The sequence below is a fragment of the Drosophila pseudoobscura genome, chromosome 4 (genome assembly GCF_009870125.1).
Source record: "Drosophila pseudoobscura strain MV-25-SWS-2005 chromosome 4, UCI_Dpse_MV25, whole genome shotgun sequence".
NCBI classification, from domain to species: Eukaryota; Metazoa; Arthropoda; class Insecta; order Diptera; family Drosophilidae; genus Drosophila; species Drosophila pseudoobscura.
The window spans coordinates 2,912,964-2,926,584 of record NC_046681.1 but is presented as its reverse complement, the minus strand read 5'-3'; the positions used below and the strand labels follow the sequence as shown (position 1 = coordinate 2,926,584).

General features: G+C 42.3%; 2 protein-coding genes across 6 annotated transcripts; one reads left to right on the top strand and one right to left on the bottom strand.

Moving 5' to 3' along the window:
* Positions 1–3,921: 3,921 nt before the first annotated feature.
* On the top strand, positions 3,922–5,725 carry LOC6902763 (uncharacterized). 3 transcript variants are annotated; one of them, XM_002133239.3, is made up of 4 exons: positions 3,922–4,111; positions 4,403–4,873; positions 5,033–5,255; positions 5,356–5,725. In XM_002133239.3, the coding sequence occupies exons 1-4, from the start codon at positions 4,027–4,029 to the stop codon at positions 5,567–5,569; spliced, it is 993 nt and encodes a 330-aa protein (XP_002133275.3). In that variant the 5' UTR covers positions 3,922–4,026; the 3' UTR covers positions 5,570–5,725. The 3 variants fall into 3 exon arrangements, with proteins under 3 accessions (XP_002133275.3, XP_015036886.2, XP_015036885.2); XM_015181400.2 differs by lacking the exons at positions 5,033–5,255; positions 5,356–5,725 and adding an exon at positions 4,947–4,975; XM_015181399.2 differs by lacking the exon at positions 5,033–5,255 and having other exon boundaries at positions 3,924–4,111; positions 5,356–5,495.
* A 190-nt stretch (positions 5,726–5,915) lies between these two features.
* hrm (solute carrier family 16 member hermes) lies at positions 5,916–13,302 on the bottom strand. Of its 3 annotated transcripts, none has more exons than XM_001356262.4 (5): positions 12,910–13,302; positions 9,287–9,380; positions 8,070–8,297; positions 7,890–8,016; positions 5,916–7,825 (listed from the first exon to the last, which is right to left on the bottom strand). In XM_001356262.4, the coding sequence occupies exons 2-5, from the start codon at positions 9,375–9,377 to the stop codon at positions 6,310–6,312; spliced, it is 1,962 nt and encodes a 653-aa protein (XP_001356298.1). In that variant the 5' UTR covers positions 9,378–9,380; positions 12,910–13,302; the 3' UTR covers positions 5,916–6,309. The 3 variants fall into 3 exon arrangements, with proteins under 3 accessions (XP_001356298.1, XP_033235444.1, XP_033235443.1); XM_033379553.1 differs by having other exon boundaries at positions 13,012–13,302; XM_033379552.1 differs by lacking the exon at positions 12,910–13,302 and adding an exon at positions 12,853–12,870.
* Between the last annotated feature and the right edge of the window lie 319 nt (positions 13,303–13,621).

The following is a 13,621-nucleotide window of genomic DNA, read 5'->3' as shown; positions in this document are numbered from 1 at the left end:
GCCGAATTCAAGTTTTATTACACATACTTTTCGTTTTTGATATTCCGTCGAATATTACTAGCTAGATAGAAACCTCAGCCCTGCCCACATAATTTTATCCGATTAATGAGTCCATTTTCTACTTGACTGCCTTTTCTTAAATACTTGCTCCGTTGTCAAATAAATAAAACTTAAGAGAAAAATCGTTTGTCCGTTGAATAATACTGACGAGATGAACTAAAACGCTTAGCTCTGACCACATGATTTTAGGCCATTGACGTATAAATGTTCTACAAGATTAGCTACTTTTAAGTAATATATTTAATTATTATTTTTAATTATCCAAGTGTGTATGGAATATCACGTAATTTCTTACTTGTGGCTTAAAGAATAATTAATAAATACATTTTCTCAAATTGATATATTTTAGACCCCATTCATGAATTTTGATTAGTTTCCTTTGTATATATCCTGATCCCGATACTCGGGATCACGATATGCATATTTCACGATTTTCATTGGCCGAAAGAAAAAATCGCGTCGTTCGTTGGAAAAGCGTTTTTTTTTTACCAAAACCTGTTCCGTTCATGTACGATATATTTAAACTTGTAGAAAAGGGCTATCAAATATATAAAAAAGAGGTTATTTTTATATATTTGATATATATTTTCCCATACCAATTTTAATACTCGTCCCTGGGGTCCGGTAAACTGACCAACATGGCAGAACCTGGAGAGCGTGAAGGCGACCCATCACGTACATTTCTTGTTGGGTTGGGAAATTTCGTTTACAATGCTACAGCTTCATACCCGATTCAAAGAGAGCGAAAAAGAGAGCCTTTACCGATTCAAAGCAATTAAAAAGAGCCGAGTGGTGCGCGCCAAATAGAAATTGTTGGAAAGTGAATGAGCGAAAAGGTTTAAAATCCAATCCATTGGAAAAAATTATGCACGTAACTACGATGCGAGCGAAAATTCAAAAAACCTGCGTATGGAAGTTTCTATACCACTTGTTTTTCAAAATTTGTAAATAATTCGTATTTTCATGACATATGAGCAGTATGACCGACCATCTGAAATATACCGAAATATACAATCCCATACCAATGAAAAAACCAACTTGGCAACCAAATTCTCCTCTATTTAAACAGATAAACGACTTGAAGTAAATGGCGGAAAAATCTTTCCATCTTTCGTCTGAACTTAAAAAAACCACTATATATTTCACCTGAACTGCGCTAAATTGATTCAATTTTCATTATTTTCGGTGGCATATTAAAATACAAAACAAACGTTTTTGACGTGTTGCGTTCGAAGATGTCGATAGGCCTAGGGAATTATTTTCAGACACAGCTATGAAAGAAGATTTTCGATCTTATCCCATAACGGAGTCCCGCAGCCAACTCACCCACACCCCCAAAGAAAAGAGAGTGGCCAGCATCCCAAATCAGCCCATGCCCTTGAACTTGGTCCAAGGGCAATAGAAAGGAACGCTGGGGATCAGTGGCACGGATGAATTTGATAAGCTAAGAAGGGGATCAGATAAAAAAAAACCCGCAACGGAGGCTCACGCGAACGCGTAGCCGATTGACTGAGAAATTGTTGCGAAGTTCGGTTTTGGAAAAAAAGGACCAGGATCTGGGAAAAAGCAGAACATTTAGAGCTGACCTGCAGGTTTAAATGGGGGGAAGAGAAACCACAAAAACGAGAGAGTGAGAAAACTGCGGCACATCGCTTGGAGATTAAAAATATTCTGATCCGGATCTCAGGTAGGTGGCTACGTCGGAGGTAAGACACCGACACCTCAACATGGTCCATGTCTATGTTGAGGGGAGTACATGTACGATTTTTGTCGAGTAGAGTCCGTTTGTCCCCTTTTCGGTTATTTTTGTAGTTTCAATTGTCCGAGATAGTGCGACCTGAGGGCTTGGGAAGCACCCAGCCCTGAGAGCACGACTCTTTCGAAATTCTCTCGAAGGAATTAATTAAGGAAGTCTTGAGGCGAGATACCTTTTATGCCCTTGAAGATGAAATATTCCAGTTTGTATGGAAGCTAGTCTAGTCTGCACAGCTCTGAACGGTTTTTCCTTAAAATATACTTTTTATTTTGATAAAATATATATATCTTACCAAGTATGTATAAAAAAAAAATCATCGGAACGAGCTTGGTGAACTGTCTGACAATCCGGATAATAAAGAGAAGTCACTTCGGAATGCATCTATATGACTTGCTCTAATTAGACTGGGCAATGGTTGCATGAGATTGAGATTGTAGACCTGGTTGATTTGTTCACATACCCATACTTAGAATTAGCAAAATATCCCCAAAATTTGTTTCTAAAAATTAAAAAAAAAAAACGCGTTTTGATTACTTTTGCACTTTTATAATTTTCACTCGGCATCTACACCGCCAACCTATTTAAAGAAATATATGTATGTCCTTTCATCTGAATTTGTATTACTGTCCATACAATGGCTATACCTGGAAATCTATTAATACAAATTAAATTGTTCTACCTATTTTAATGTTTCTTCAACTTTTGCACTGTTATTTTCTCGAACAAAATTGTTTATGATACATACAAGTATATGATCATATTATATATTTTAATTTATAAGAGTGCTGAGTCGTTCATCTTTTCCATTAGGCGGATTTAAGTCTTTCAACGAGAATACCCCGCTTTAATGCTCACGACGTGCACATAACAACCACGAATATCGCGAACATCTACTAATTCAGAGCGAACTCTTTTCGCGTGGAGGAAAGACGAGCTCATCTATGGAGGACATGCCCCTGCGCGTACTATGTTGGATGAGGTGGGAGACAACTTTAACGAGATAATCGATGGGGACTATATCTTCGGTAGTAACCAGAAAAAGGAGATGAAGAACATTGTAACCCTGCCACAGGCTTTTGGCGATTTCAGAAGCGGTCTCGAGATTTACCCCAAAAGCAAGGTGGAACCATGTGCTTAAGGAAACTAGGCCTTTTTCCATGGCAGGTTTTTTATTGATTTGCTAAATCTAGGCAGACCCGTCTGCAGATGAATTGCTAAGTTTAATTGAATATTAGTATTACAAGTAAAGTTCCACACACTTCATATGTTTTCACATGCAAAACCACCGTCTGCGGATGAATTGCTTAGTTTAATTATATATGTATATTATTTTGGAAGTAATTTTAAGGGAACATCATGATCTTCACATATGTAAATAAATGAGTTTCTAATTCAATATTTGTATTAAAAAAACACTCCGAACATTTGGATAGAGATGGAGACCATCTTCTGAAGAAGCATTCTTCGTAACAAACGTCATTACTCTACGTATCGCATTCCTTAATAGCCAGTTGACATTCGATTTTGCTACCTGACTGACTGCAAAAACAGAGACAGACTTATAAGAAAAACATGTAGTGAGAGCGAGAGAGAGCATACATATGCGTCAGAATGGCTTTCAGTTGAGAAGAGAAAAGCTAACTCGGCCAAGTCGAACTCCTAACAGTTATAACCATATAGAGATGTAACTGTTCATGCAACGAAAATGTACCAAAGGAATTAGTTGTATGCCAGGTCTTCGGCTCTAGGAACCGACGCGTTCGGCTCTGGTAGGCTGTCCCGTTCGTTCGGCGACTCGAGTCGCATCATGTCATCAGCCAGCCAGCCCAGCAGCCCATTTGCGTGTGTTCTTTTAACTTTTAGCGTCTGATACGTTTCTATTTTGTCTGTTCTAGCGTATTTTAATGTATGCGTGGACACAATAAAAACTGAAAATTCGTGTTTCGCTTTTGTTTCCAGTTTCTACCAAATCTACGATTTTACCTGACCACCGTGTTGGGAGCGTGGGAAATAAATACAAGCAGTTAGTGACAAAGTCTAATGTCATATGGCCATATTCAATTCATACGATACTCAAAGATCGCTCCTCTCTAATACCGGTTTATGACAACTCTGGAGAGCGGGTGCCGTTGTTTACGTTTTACGTTTGTTTTCCTATTGGCAGTGTGACAATTTCGCTTGCACGTAATTAATTCAGTCAATTGCTTAAAATGTTTATAAATACTGGCAGAGCTTCTATGGTGTATGCAGTACGCTTACCTGGCAGCGGAATACAGAATTTAAAGAGATACACAGGTGAGTTAAGCGGCAGTGGATTCTTGTCCAGAGGTCACAAAGTTTAAAATCATTACACACATACACTCGCACGGTCCATTGGGACAATCAGTTGGCAGATAATAGAATCAGCCTCGACAGATGTCATAGATTGAAATTAACTCGCAGACAAAGTAGGAGGTACATATGTATGTACATAATGTGTCTGCATGTGTATATTCAGCTGAACTTTGTACCCTGGTCTGCTAAACAGCGCAGTACCTCTAAAATAAAAATATTTTCGAATATTAATTATCCTTACTGCTTATATAGCCGTTCAACCTTTTCATACGAGCTCTAAAATACAAAATTATGCCGCCGCTGCTGCTCTCCCTCTCCCGATCAACGTGGATGCTGCTGAGACAACACGCTTCTCACCACAGCGCTCCAGAGACATCACTTGCACAGTAATGATGGCACAGGCACCCATATCAACCATCGACATTACCACGGATAACAGCAGCAGCGCCAGCCTGTCCGGTTCAGGGTACCAGGATCCCCATGTCCAGTCGTACGACTGCTTCGGATCCATCAGCCTTAATTCGGTGATGCAGAGCAATGTTCCCACACCATTTGGAGGAATGCACAAGTTCTCGCATCTCAACATGCCTGGAGGGCAGTGGTCGCAGGAATATAAGTTTACATCGCAGAACCTCCATAGCTCCCATTACAGCTCTCTTCGTGATAGCGCTCGTGCAGATTGGGGAAGCTACGATCAGAATGCAACCCTTGGAACCAGCAGAGGTGAGCATCCTTCAATCTGTTGTTTAAATTGAATGACTACTTGCATGCCAGCAGGCGCTTACTAACTTACTAGTTGTACATATTTGATATTTCATTCGGGACATTTCTAATGATGATCATAAAACAAAATCGCTCGCATGCGTGGCTCATGTTCTGTAGGCGTTTCTACCCGGCGCAACTATAGTACACATTCTGCGCCACCCTCTTCCGAAACGACTCCACCGCCGGCGAGTTCAGCAACAAAAGATCCCCCAACGGAAGCTAAATTGACGAAAAAAGAGAAACTGAAACAGGCGTTCAAGGAGTATGGCACTACCATAATAACATTCCATGTGGGCATCTCTTTAATTTCGCTTGGAGGCTTCTATTTACTGGTGTCCAGGTAAGGCGGTAATCACTCGCTCATTTGCATTTGCCTGCTTTTAACTTGTTCTTTAAGGCACTAAAAATTCACCAACTAATGTGGTTTTCCTTCCTTTCAGTGGAATAAATTTGGTGCCCGTTCTGGAATTCCTCGGAATTACCTCAACTGCGATTGCGGAGAAGGTGGCCACTGGCAGCACCTTTGTGGTGGCCTATGCCGTTCACAAAGTTTTTGCTCCTGCCAGAATAAGCATTACGTTAGGCGCCACTCCATTTATTGTCCGCTTTCTGCGCTCAAGGGGATTCCTGAAGTCAAAATCTAACAGCACTTAGTGCCATTCGAAAACATATACAACATACATACATACATATATATCCTCGTTATCAGTATACCATGATTTATACATATTTTATCCCTGCATGCAATGTGATCGTTATTCGCAGAATAAATAAATAAAAAAAAGAAAAGCAAGTGGCTATCCATTCAAACCTTTAACAATAGTGTTCAATGGAATTCTTAGAATTCAAATCAATTTGATCCACGTATTCGCTGTCCGTGGATACTTATAGTTTTCTTCCGCCTGCTACAGACATTTGCACGAACGAAATATAAACCGAGACCATACTCAGTTCTGGGCTCTTCGGCATCAAAGACAACAATAAAGAGTTCAAATAGATATGTATTTCCCTTTTTTCAATTATATTTTTTCTCATTTTTTTAGTTTTTCTTTTGTTTGGCATATTTATAGAAAAAATAGTTATAAAACTTTAGCTTTCTCCTCTGCTACACACTTGCGATTCATCGGTTTCATCCGGGCTTATGTTTATACTGCCTAGACTATAAATATATTGGTATTAAGTAAACAATAATTGTAATAGTTATACAATATTAAGTTAAGACTTATCAGCTAGACGAAAAAGATGCTGGAAGAACCAAATTAACAGTTTCCAAACTTTCAATGCACTCTTCAACTCCTGATCCTGATTTTCCTGATTAGCTAAACTCCTCCTCCATCACTGTTTGTACGCTGTTTAAAGCTTAACATCTAATTGTAATTGTACGTTATCCCCGTTCAGTAACCGTCGACAGCTTCCTCGTCGATTTGTGCCTCGAGTTTTTCCTCAGCTTTGGCCTTGCGTCGCTCTATCCATGGCATGAAACTCCACAGGCTAGCACCCGCGAGTAGCGTTAGTCCCAGGGCGTGGAAGAGCGGATTGTAATCGTCAACGGCCTCGTACCAGTAGTTGCACAGTGGCGGGCCTACCAACTGAAGGATGCCGTTAATAAAAAGACTGATGCCATAGGACGATGTCAGGCGTTCTGTGCCAAGCATGTCAGCCATTATGACCGCGGTGATTCCCACATAGATTCCGGAAGCGAGGCCAAAGAGGGCACACCAAAAGCAAACCGTGCTGTAGGAGGAGGCAAATGGCAGTAGCGTGAGGGAAAGACCCGATATGGACAAGCCGCCCACAAAGTACCAGGTCTTGGGAATTAGTCCCATGTCCGAAAGAGCTGAGCCGCCAATACGGCCAATCAGGTCCGTGGCGGATACAACAGAAAGCAGGTAGGCCGCCAACGATTTATTGAAGCCCCTGTCAGCGCCAAAACTGGGCAGCAAAATGATGAAGTTTGTGTAACTGATGGCATTCGTCGAATTGGAGATTAATATGACCAAGTACATGGGATCTTTGAGCAGGCTGAGGTCGAAGAACTTGGATCGCTGCGAGGACTGCGTCTTTCCCTGAGTGTCGTCAGTTGCCTGGGCCTTGTCTTGGCCAGTTGTGTCCACTGCTGATCCATTGCTACCTACCGAGCGCAGCGACAAATGCGATGAGAATTCCTTTGGCTGAAAGGACAACGTGCTGCCGTGGTACGGTGTGCTGATGTACAAGAAGCTGCTTGTCGAAGGCGACCGCTTCGACAGTCGGGACCTCGACAAATTCCTCAGAGTGAGCTTGGAACTGGAGCGACCTTCGGGCACGGCGTACAGCGATGATTGCGAATTCAGTTGGCCCGGCGTGAATGTCTGATTTCTTTGGGGCAGTCTCACCGGCGTGCTGATCTTCCTAGTGCGAGGCTGGAACTCATCGCCGGGCTTTGCGTAGCTCTGGACTACGGCCTCCGAGGCACTTCTCACGAACTGCTGCTTGTCATCGTCGGGCAGATAGAGCGGCGATGGTGGCGAATTGTAAGGCAACAGCTGCTTGTCAGACTGCTCGTGGTTGGTTGCCGTTTCATCGACATTCTCGAACTTCATCACTATTCCGATGTCTTCCTCCTCGGGTATGTCGTCTAGTGCCTGGCGAGCACGGGGCACTCGAACCATGTGCTGTTCCACGGGCTCGTAGAACAGGGCAGCCACAAAAACGTTCAGTGTGATGCCGCCCATAATCAAACAGGAGCCATGGTAGCCATAGGTCTCCAGCAGCCAGCGCAGCAGAGGCGGCAGAATAATGCTGCCCAGAGCACTGCCCGAGATGCACAGACCGTTGGCCAGTCCGCGCAGCTTTACAAAGTAAGACGTTACAATATACACTGTGGGCGGAAAAGATAGCCCAGCGCCAATCCCCACCAGGACTCCATAGCTAAATGACGGAACGACAGAAAATACTTCAGTTTTGGAAACCAAATGTGATTCGATTGGCTCACCTGATATACAAATACTCAACTGACGATGCCCAGAAGGAGAGTATCATTCCCAGAGATGCTGACGCTCCTCCCAGCAGGGTGACCGTCCGATATGAATACTTCACAGAAAGAATACTCGATACAGGTCCTGGAATGAGCAATCAATGAGTGAAAAGGGACACGTGACAGCTGGAAACTTACCCAACGAACTGTAGAGGAAGTAGCATATTGCCGGGATCCACGAGGCCTTTGTCGGAGTCGCATTGAACTCCTCTACAAACTCAACGAAGAGTACCCCGAAGCTCTTGATTGTGCCAGGAATGAGTATGTTGGTCAAGCAGGAACCAAACAGTACTAGCCAACCCCAGCCACCGTCGGGCGGCACCAGATCGTACTCCTCGCTGTCATCTTTCTTGTTGAGTAAGCTAACTGTGGGGCAGTCGAGAAGAGAGTTAATGGATTACTTAGAATGGATTGACGTTGCCTCTACTTAACTCTACTCAAGTAGTGCTACATAAGTGCAGCAATAAAACAAAATCGCGAAGTTCGAGCCACTTACACGTCTATATCTTTCAAGAAATTTGTTTTCCGGACAGAGGCCCGGCAGAATTACGCCTGCAGTGCAGAATTTATTTATTATCCGGCAATCGTCGCATTCGAACGTGGGTTCATACTTTAACTAATCTAATAAATACAAATATTAGCGGTTATCCCTGTCCTGGTGATGGCGTTGATTGGTGATCCCAGGCGCGGATTCGAGTCGAGTTTTATTTTCACAGATACAAATGACCGACGTTAATTCTTGAATGTTAATGTCCTTGAAAGACAAGTTCTTATCGCCGAAATGTGATCAAATGAAGCATAAAATACCCTTAAATAGATCTGCTCATATAATCGATCGAGTACGCCCGATGCCCATCTTTATTGAACAGATTGAACCCATAGGTACTCCATAAATGCCTCCAATAACTCTTTCTTTTTATATTTATTTCTGTGTATAGACCATACATATATGTATACAATACATACTATACATATGGGTCCTGGGTTGACCTTGGCACTGATCAAGAACCTGTAAGCATTAGGGGTCGACGAGTCTCCTACATTCTATCTCACACTGCGAGTAAACGATAGAATACATATCTACATTATAGGTACATGCATAGGTTATGTATGTCTAAGGCTTTGTGGGTTTGTTATGACATGGATGTGATCGATGGAGGTCATCGATCAATAACGATAACAAATCGAATTTAAACCCACGTACATACACCAGCCTCTTCAAGCAATCAAAAGCTGTATGGACTTTCGATGGATTGTATGCTACAGCCTTAAAGGTTTTTATTTTGTAAATGATGGATCCAGTGTTGATGGTTCATGTTGTTGTTGTTCTTTTTGTTTTTGTATAGTTTACTGACCTTTTTTATTACTATTTTCATTTTTGGCTCCATTTAACTTATGATCTTTGCTGTTTGCTTTCTGTGTACTTATAACTTTTTCCTTATGCATGGTCTGTAAGAAGAGAAAGAGAGAGAACATGTTTTTCTTGTTGTTTGTTTTGTTGGTGGGGTGTAATGAAAGCTTAAAAGCATACGTGGATCGTGTCTTAAGTCATGTTTTTCGGCTGGTGCAGGACCATGGTAAAGCTATAGCAGAAGGAAACATCAAGCACATTGGGAATTGAGGAACTCCAAAGCAGACATTGATCCATTGATTGGTCCACCGAATCTAGGAAAACTTCCTCCCACTCCCACATGACTGGTATTGAGAGGTGCAAAACACACAAAAAACTGCTTACGGAGGAGGGAGCTCCCACAGGTACCAGGTGTGATGAATGCTTAGTCTGCACTTACTCGAATACGTTTCGTCTGCCTCAAAATCTGGGGTCTTGCGTACTGCAAGTAATCTATATGCACCTTCTACTCCGGATTCATCATCTACGCAGCGTAACAAACTTTTATTCCATCATGACTTTGCTGCTGATGTCCGTCGTACGCTCGAAATATCTTCTCATGCCCGGTACGCAGCAAGTATGGATTTATCATTAAAAATAGCCGAGTCGATATCGTCATCGTCCGACTCAAAACCGAAGCGATCCCAGTATTGAGAGTGTGCCACAGCAGTGTAAGCCTCGGATATTGTAGGATTTATATGAAATTCGGATGAAAGGCAGCACTTAATCAATTGAACTGAAACATCATTTTACACAACTCAGCCATATCTGATATTAATCGCCAAGAATCCCACTGCTGGAGCCCACTGCTCCCATTTCCTATTCGCATTCACCGAGATAACCGGCGACAGGCAGACGCACAAGCGAATGCCCGAGAATGGAAAAACAAAAAATACATGCAGTTCACGCACAGACCCAGACAGATCGCTGCTCGACTCGAGTCGAGTTTCGCTGATAAGGCTTTTTATACCTGGTACTCGAAGAGTATGGCGGTATATAGATCAGCATCAATAGCCGAGTCGATATATATGTAGATACATACATATGTAGTCATGTCTGTCTGTCCGTCACTATGAGCGCCTACTGCCCAGGGGCTAAAAGAGCAAGAGCAACCAAATTTCGCAATTCCTAGAGCAACTCCTGTAATATCACACTGTCACAAGTGTACTTCGCCGCCACAAGGGCCGAAAATGGTGGCATCCCCAATTTTGAACGTACGAGAGAACAAAAACGCAGAATCAAGGGAATGACCAGAGACTGCCGAAAGCAAGAGAGATGGCAACACACATACTGACTGAGTACCAGGCATGAAGTAGTACCGAGACAGAACGTTCCCGTTCGTTTTTTGCTGCGTTTGTTGGTTCCAGCAGCAGGGGCTGATGGTCGTTTGCGCGGTCGTATTGAAGGCCATTTCCTGAACGGCTACCGCAGAGAGTAAATGAAAATAAATTTTTGTTGGCACTGGTAACAGTTTCCAATTCAATTGGCTTCTCCAATTAAAATGCGTTGGAAGCAATTACGCGAGTTTCCATTTAAGTGAACGCGAGGGCTAGCCTCTAGAATTTGTCATACATAAACAAATGTATTCTTTTATCGCTGGGGCGCTCTCCAATTGCGATCATTGGAGCAAAGGAGGCTCTTGAAGCGGATCAATCATACTAAATTGTTGATTGTGCGCGAGACAAAGCGAAAACAAACAATAAACAAGAAACCAGTTTTAGCATGCCTTTTGAGACTTTCAGTGTTATTAGCAAGCAATCTGTGCGTCGTTTGCGTTCGTATTGGTCCATATACACATTTACATAGTACATATCTACAACATATGTACATATATGTACATCCATACATTGTACATTCAATATACATATGTTTGAAAACAGAAAATAATAACTTTTGATCAATTGCCAACGTGAGAAGCGCAACAGCTGTGAAAATCGATTGCATCCAATTTTAATGGCTATCCATTGCCAGTGTTCATGCGCTCCTGTGTAGACCTGTACACTTGTTCCATTTGCGAACTTTTCTAATATTCTAAGGCCAATTTTCTAAACATTTTATAAGCAAAGGAGCGCCGCGTCACGAATCATCCCGCCCGTTATGCCAATGTCGGTTGCCAACGGCTGATAAAAGCTACATTCCTGCGCTACTTGCGAGAGTCTTATGCGATTTCCTTATGCGGTGTATACCGATTTTCCTCTCGGAACAGTAACAATACAACGGGCTAGAAGTTGGAGAGATAAGCTTCACAGTCCGTCCGGATCGAGTTGGACGATCGTTTGGATCACTCTTGTCGGCTAGTGGCAGCGGCGAGGCAGAGGCGACGCCAGCGGCGGTCGATAACGATAAAATTGACCAGGCTTAATCCAGTTCCTGGAAAAATCACATTTAATAATGTTTACAGAGCACTAAAACGGGTCGCTGCAGCGGCTTTGTTGAGACAGGTCACAACTGTTTCGGGAACGGAACTACGAAGTGTTTCTTAAGCCAAGTGCAGGTAGACAAGGCCTCCAGACATGCTGACGACGCCATGACTCGGCATAGTCTTTTGTCGGATTCGTCACAAAACAATCAAAAAATGAACAAAGGCAAATGAAATACGCTTCCTGCAGCCTGCAGCAACAGCTGTTCGAGTGCATTGGCCCCGCCGATCAAGAGTATATATGCATGCACGTATATGTATATGTATGTACATATGTATGTCCAAGCAGAAAATTATTTGCATGAATGTTCCAGCTGTAGTCACGATGCAAGGGATTCAAGAGAATTGAAAGATTTTGCACAGATTGCCGAAAAGCAACGTTAAAAACGATCATTTAAAAACGGGAACACCACCGCAACGAAATTGTTCGACTGCAATTCTCGGCTCAGTGATAATCAGATTAGCCAACACAGCGGGTAGCGGGTAGGTGGTAATGAACTGGCGACAAATCAAGCGGTTATATCCCTCCAACGAAGTACAGTTCAACTAAATGTACCATATAATACACGGACATGTGCGCAGCATTGACCCACATTGGTATACATTTTCGAGTGAAAAGCAAAGTAAAAATAAAGCGCGATAGCAACGCATACAGCACAAACAACACTGCCTCACCGATGGAGTCCCCACTAACACTTGGGAGGGCGTATCGTACCCCATCCCCGTATCGGGCAACACGAGTGAGGATGGGAAAAGGTTAGGGCTACTGTTACTTCCTTTTAATGGAATGGAACCCGGCTTGCAAAAGGAAATCGGACAAAGGCGAAACAGCAACGGCGAAAACGCGTTGTCCCACGATTGCCTGTTGTTATTGTGGTTCAACGCCCTTGAGGCTGAGGCGACTCACTGGCCGACAAACAAGAGAACATGCACGATGGGAAGGTGGGCGGAGAAAGGGTGGCTGGGATGTTGCTGGGGCAAGGTAATGGTTTTCCGTTTCTGTTGTTGTTGTTGCCGAGACTTTTGCTGTGTACGAGTATGCGTCAGCTGTTCCAAGGTATTAATTTAATTGATACCTACATACATATGTGCATACATACATACATATATACCTTGAGATATTCTTTTTAGTGTGCCTGTCGACATAAGGTGTCTCATTGCCCACTCACCTTAAAAGTAACTGTTTAGTTAATGTAAATTCGTCTTGGAGAGGGCTGTCAACACCCGCACATACACACATGTGCATACAAACATAAACTGACGAGACGCACGTTTTTCTCTTTTATTTTGAATTGGGTTTGTTGGTTTGGTGTTATAGGTGTCGGCTGTTACATGACAATAGTCATTCGTTTTGGTTATAGTGGCAATATGTTTTCGCGTTTTTGAGTAGAAACGTATATTTACAAAAATATTACACTATGTACACAATTCTATACTTATATTTGTTCAAAATATATACAAAAACAAAACGCGAAAAACGAAAGACCCGTCCGTCGATTTCACGCGCACGCCATCAGTGACCGCGGATTTATCGTTAAAATATACCGTCCGACTGTCAGAAATATACCAAAATATACCGTCTCATAAAAAAAATACCGTAAATATACTAACGAATTCAAGTTCCATTATACATATTGCTCGTTTTTGATATTCCGTCGAATATTACTAGCTAGGTAGAACATTTTGCTATGCTGACATAGTTTTATACGATTGATGAATCAAGTTTCTACTTAATTGTCTTGCATTGGATTTTGTCGTCCGTCGATTGTTCAGATTTAAGTAGCAAGAGGTTAAATTGACCGCGATAAAATTTGCATAGTGTATTCGCAGTTTAAGCGAATTCGGTATATTTCTCACGGGCTCAGCTGATCTGTTCAAGCT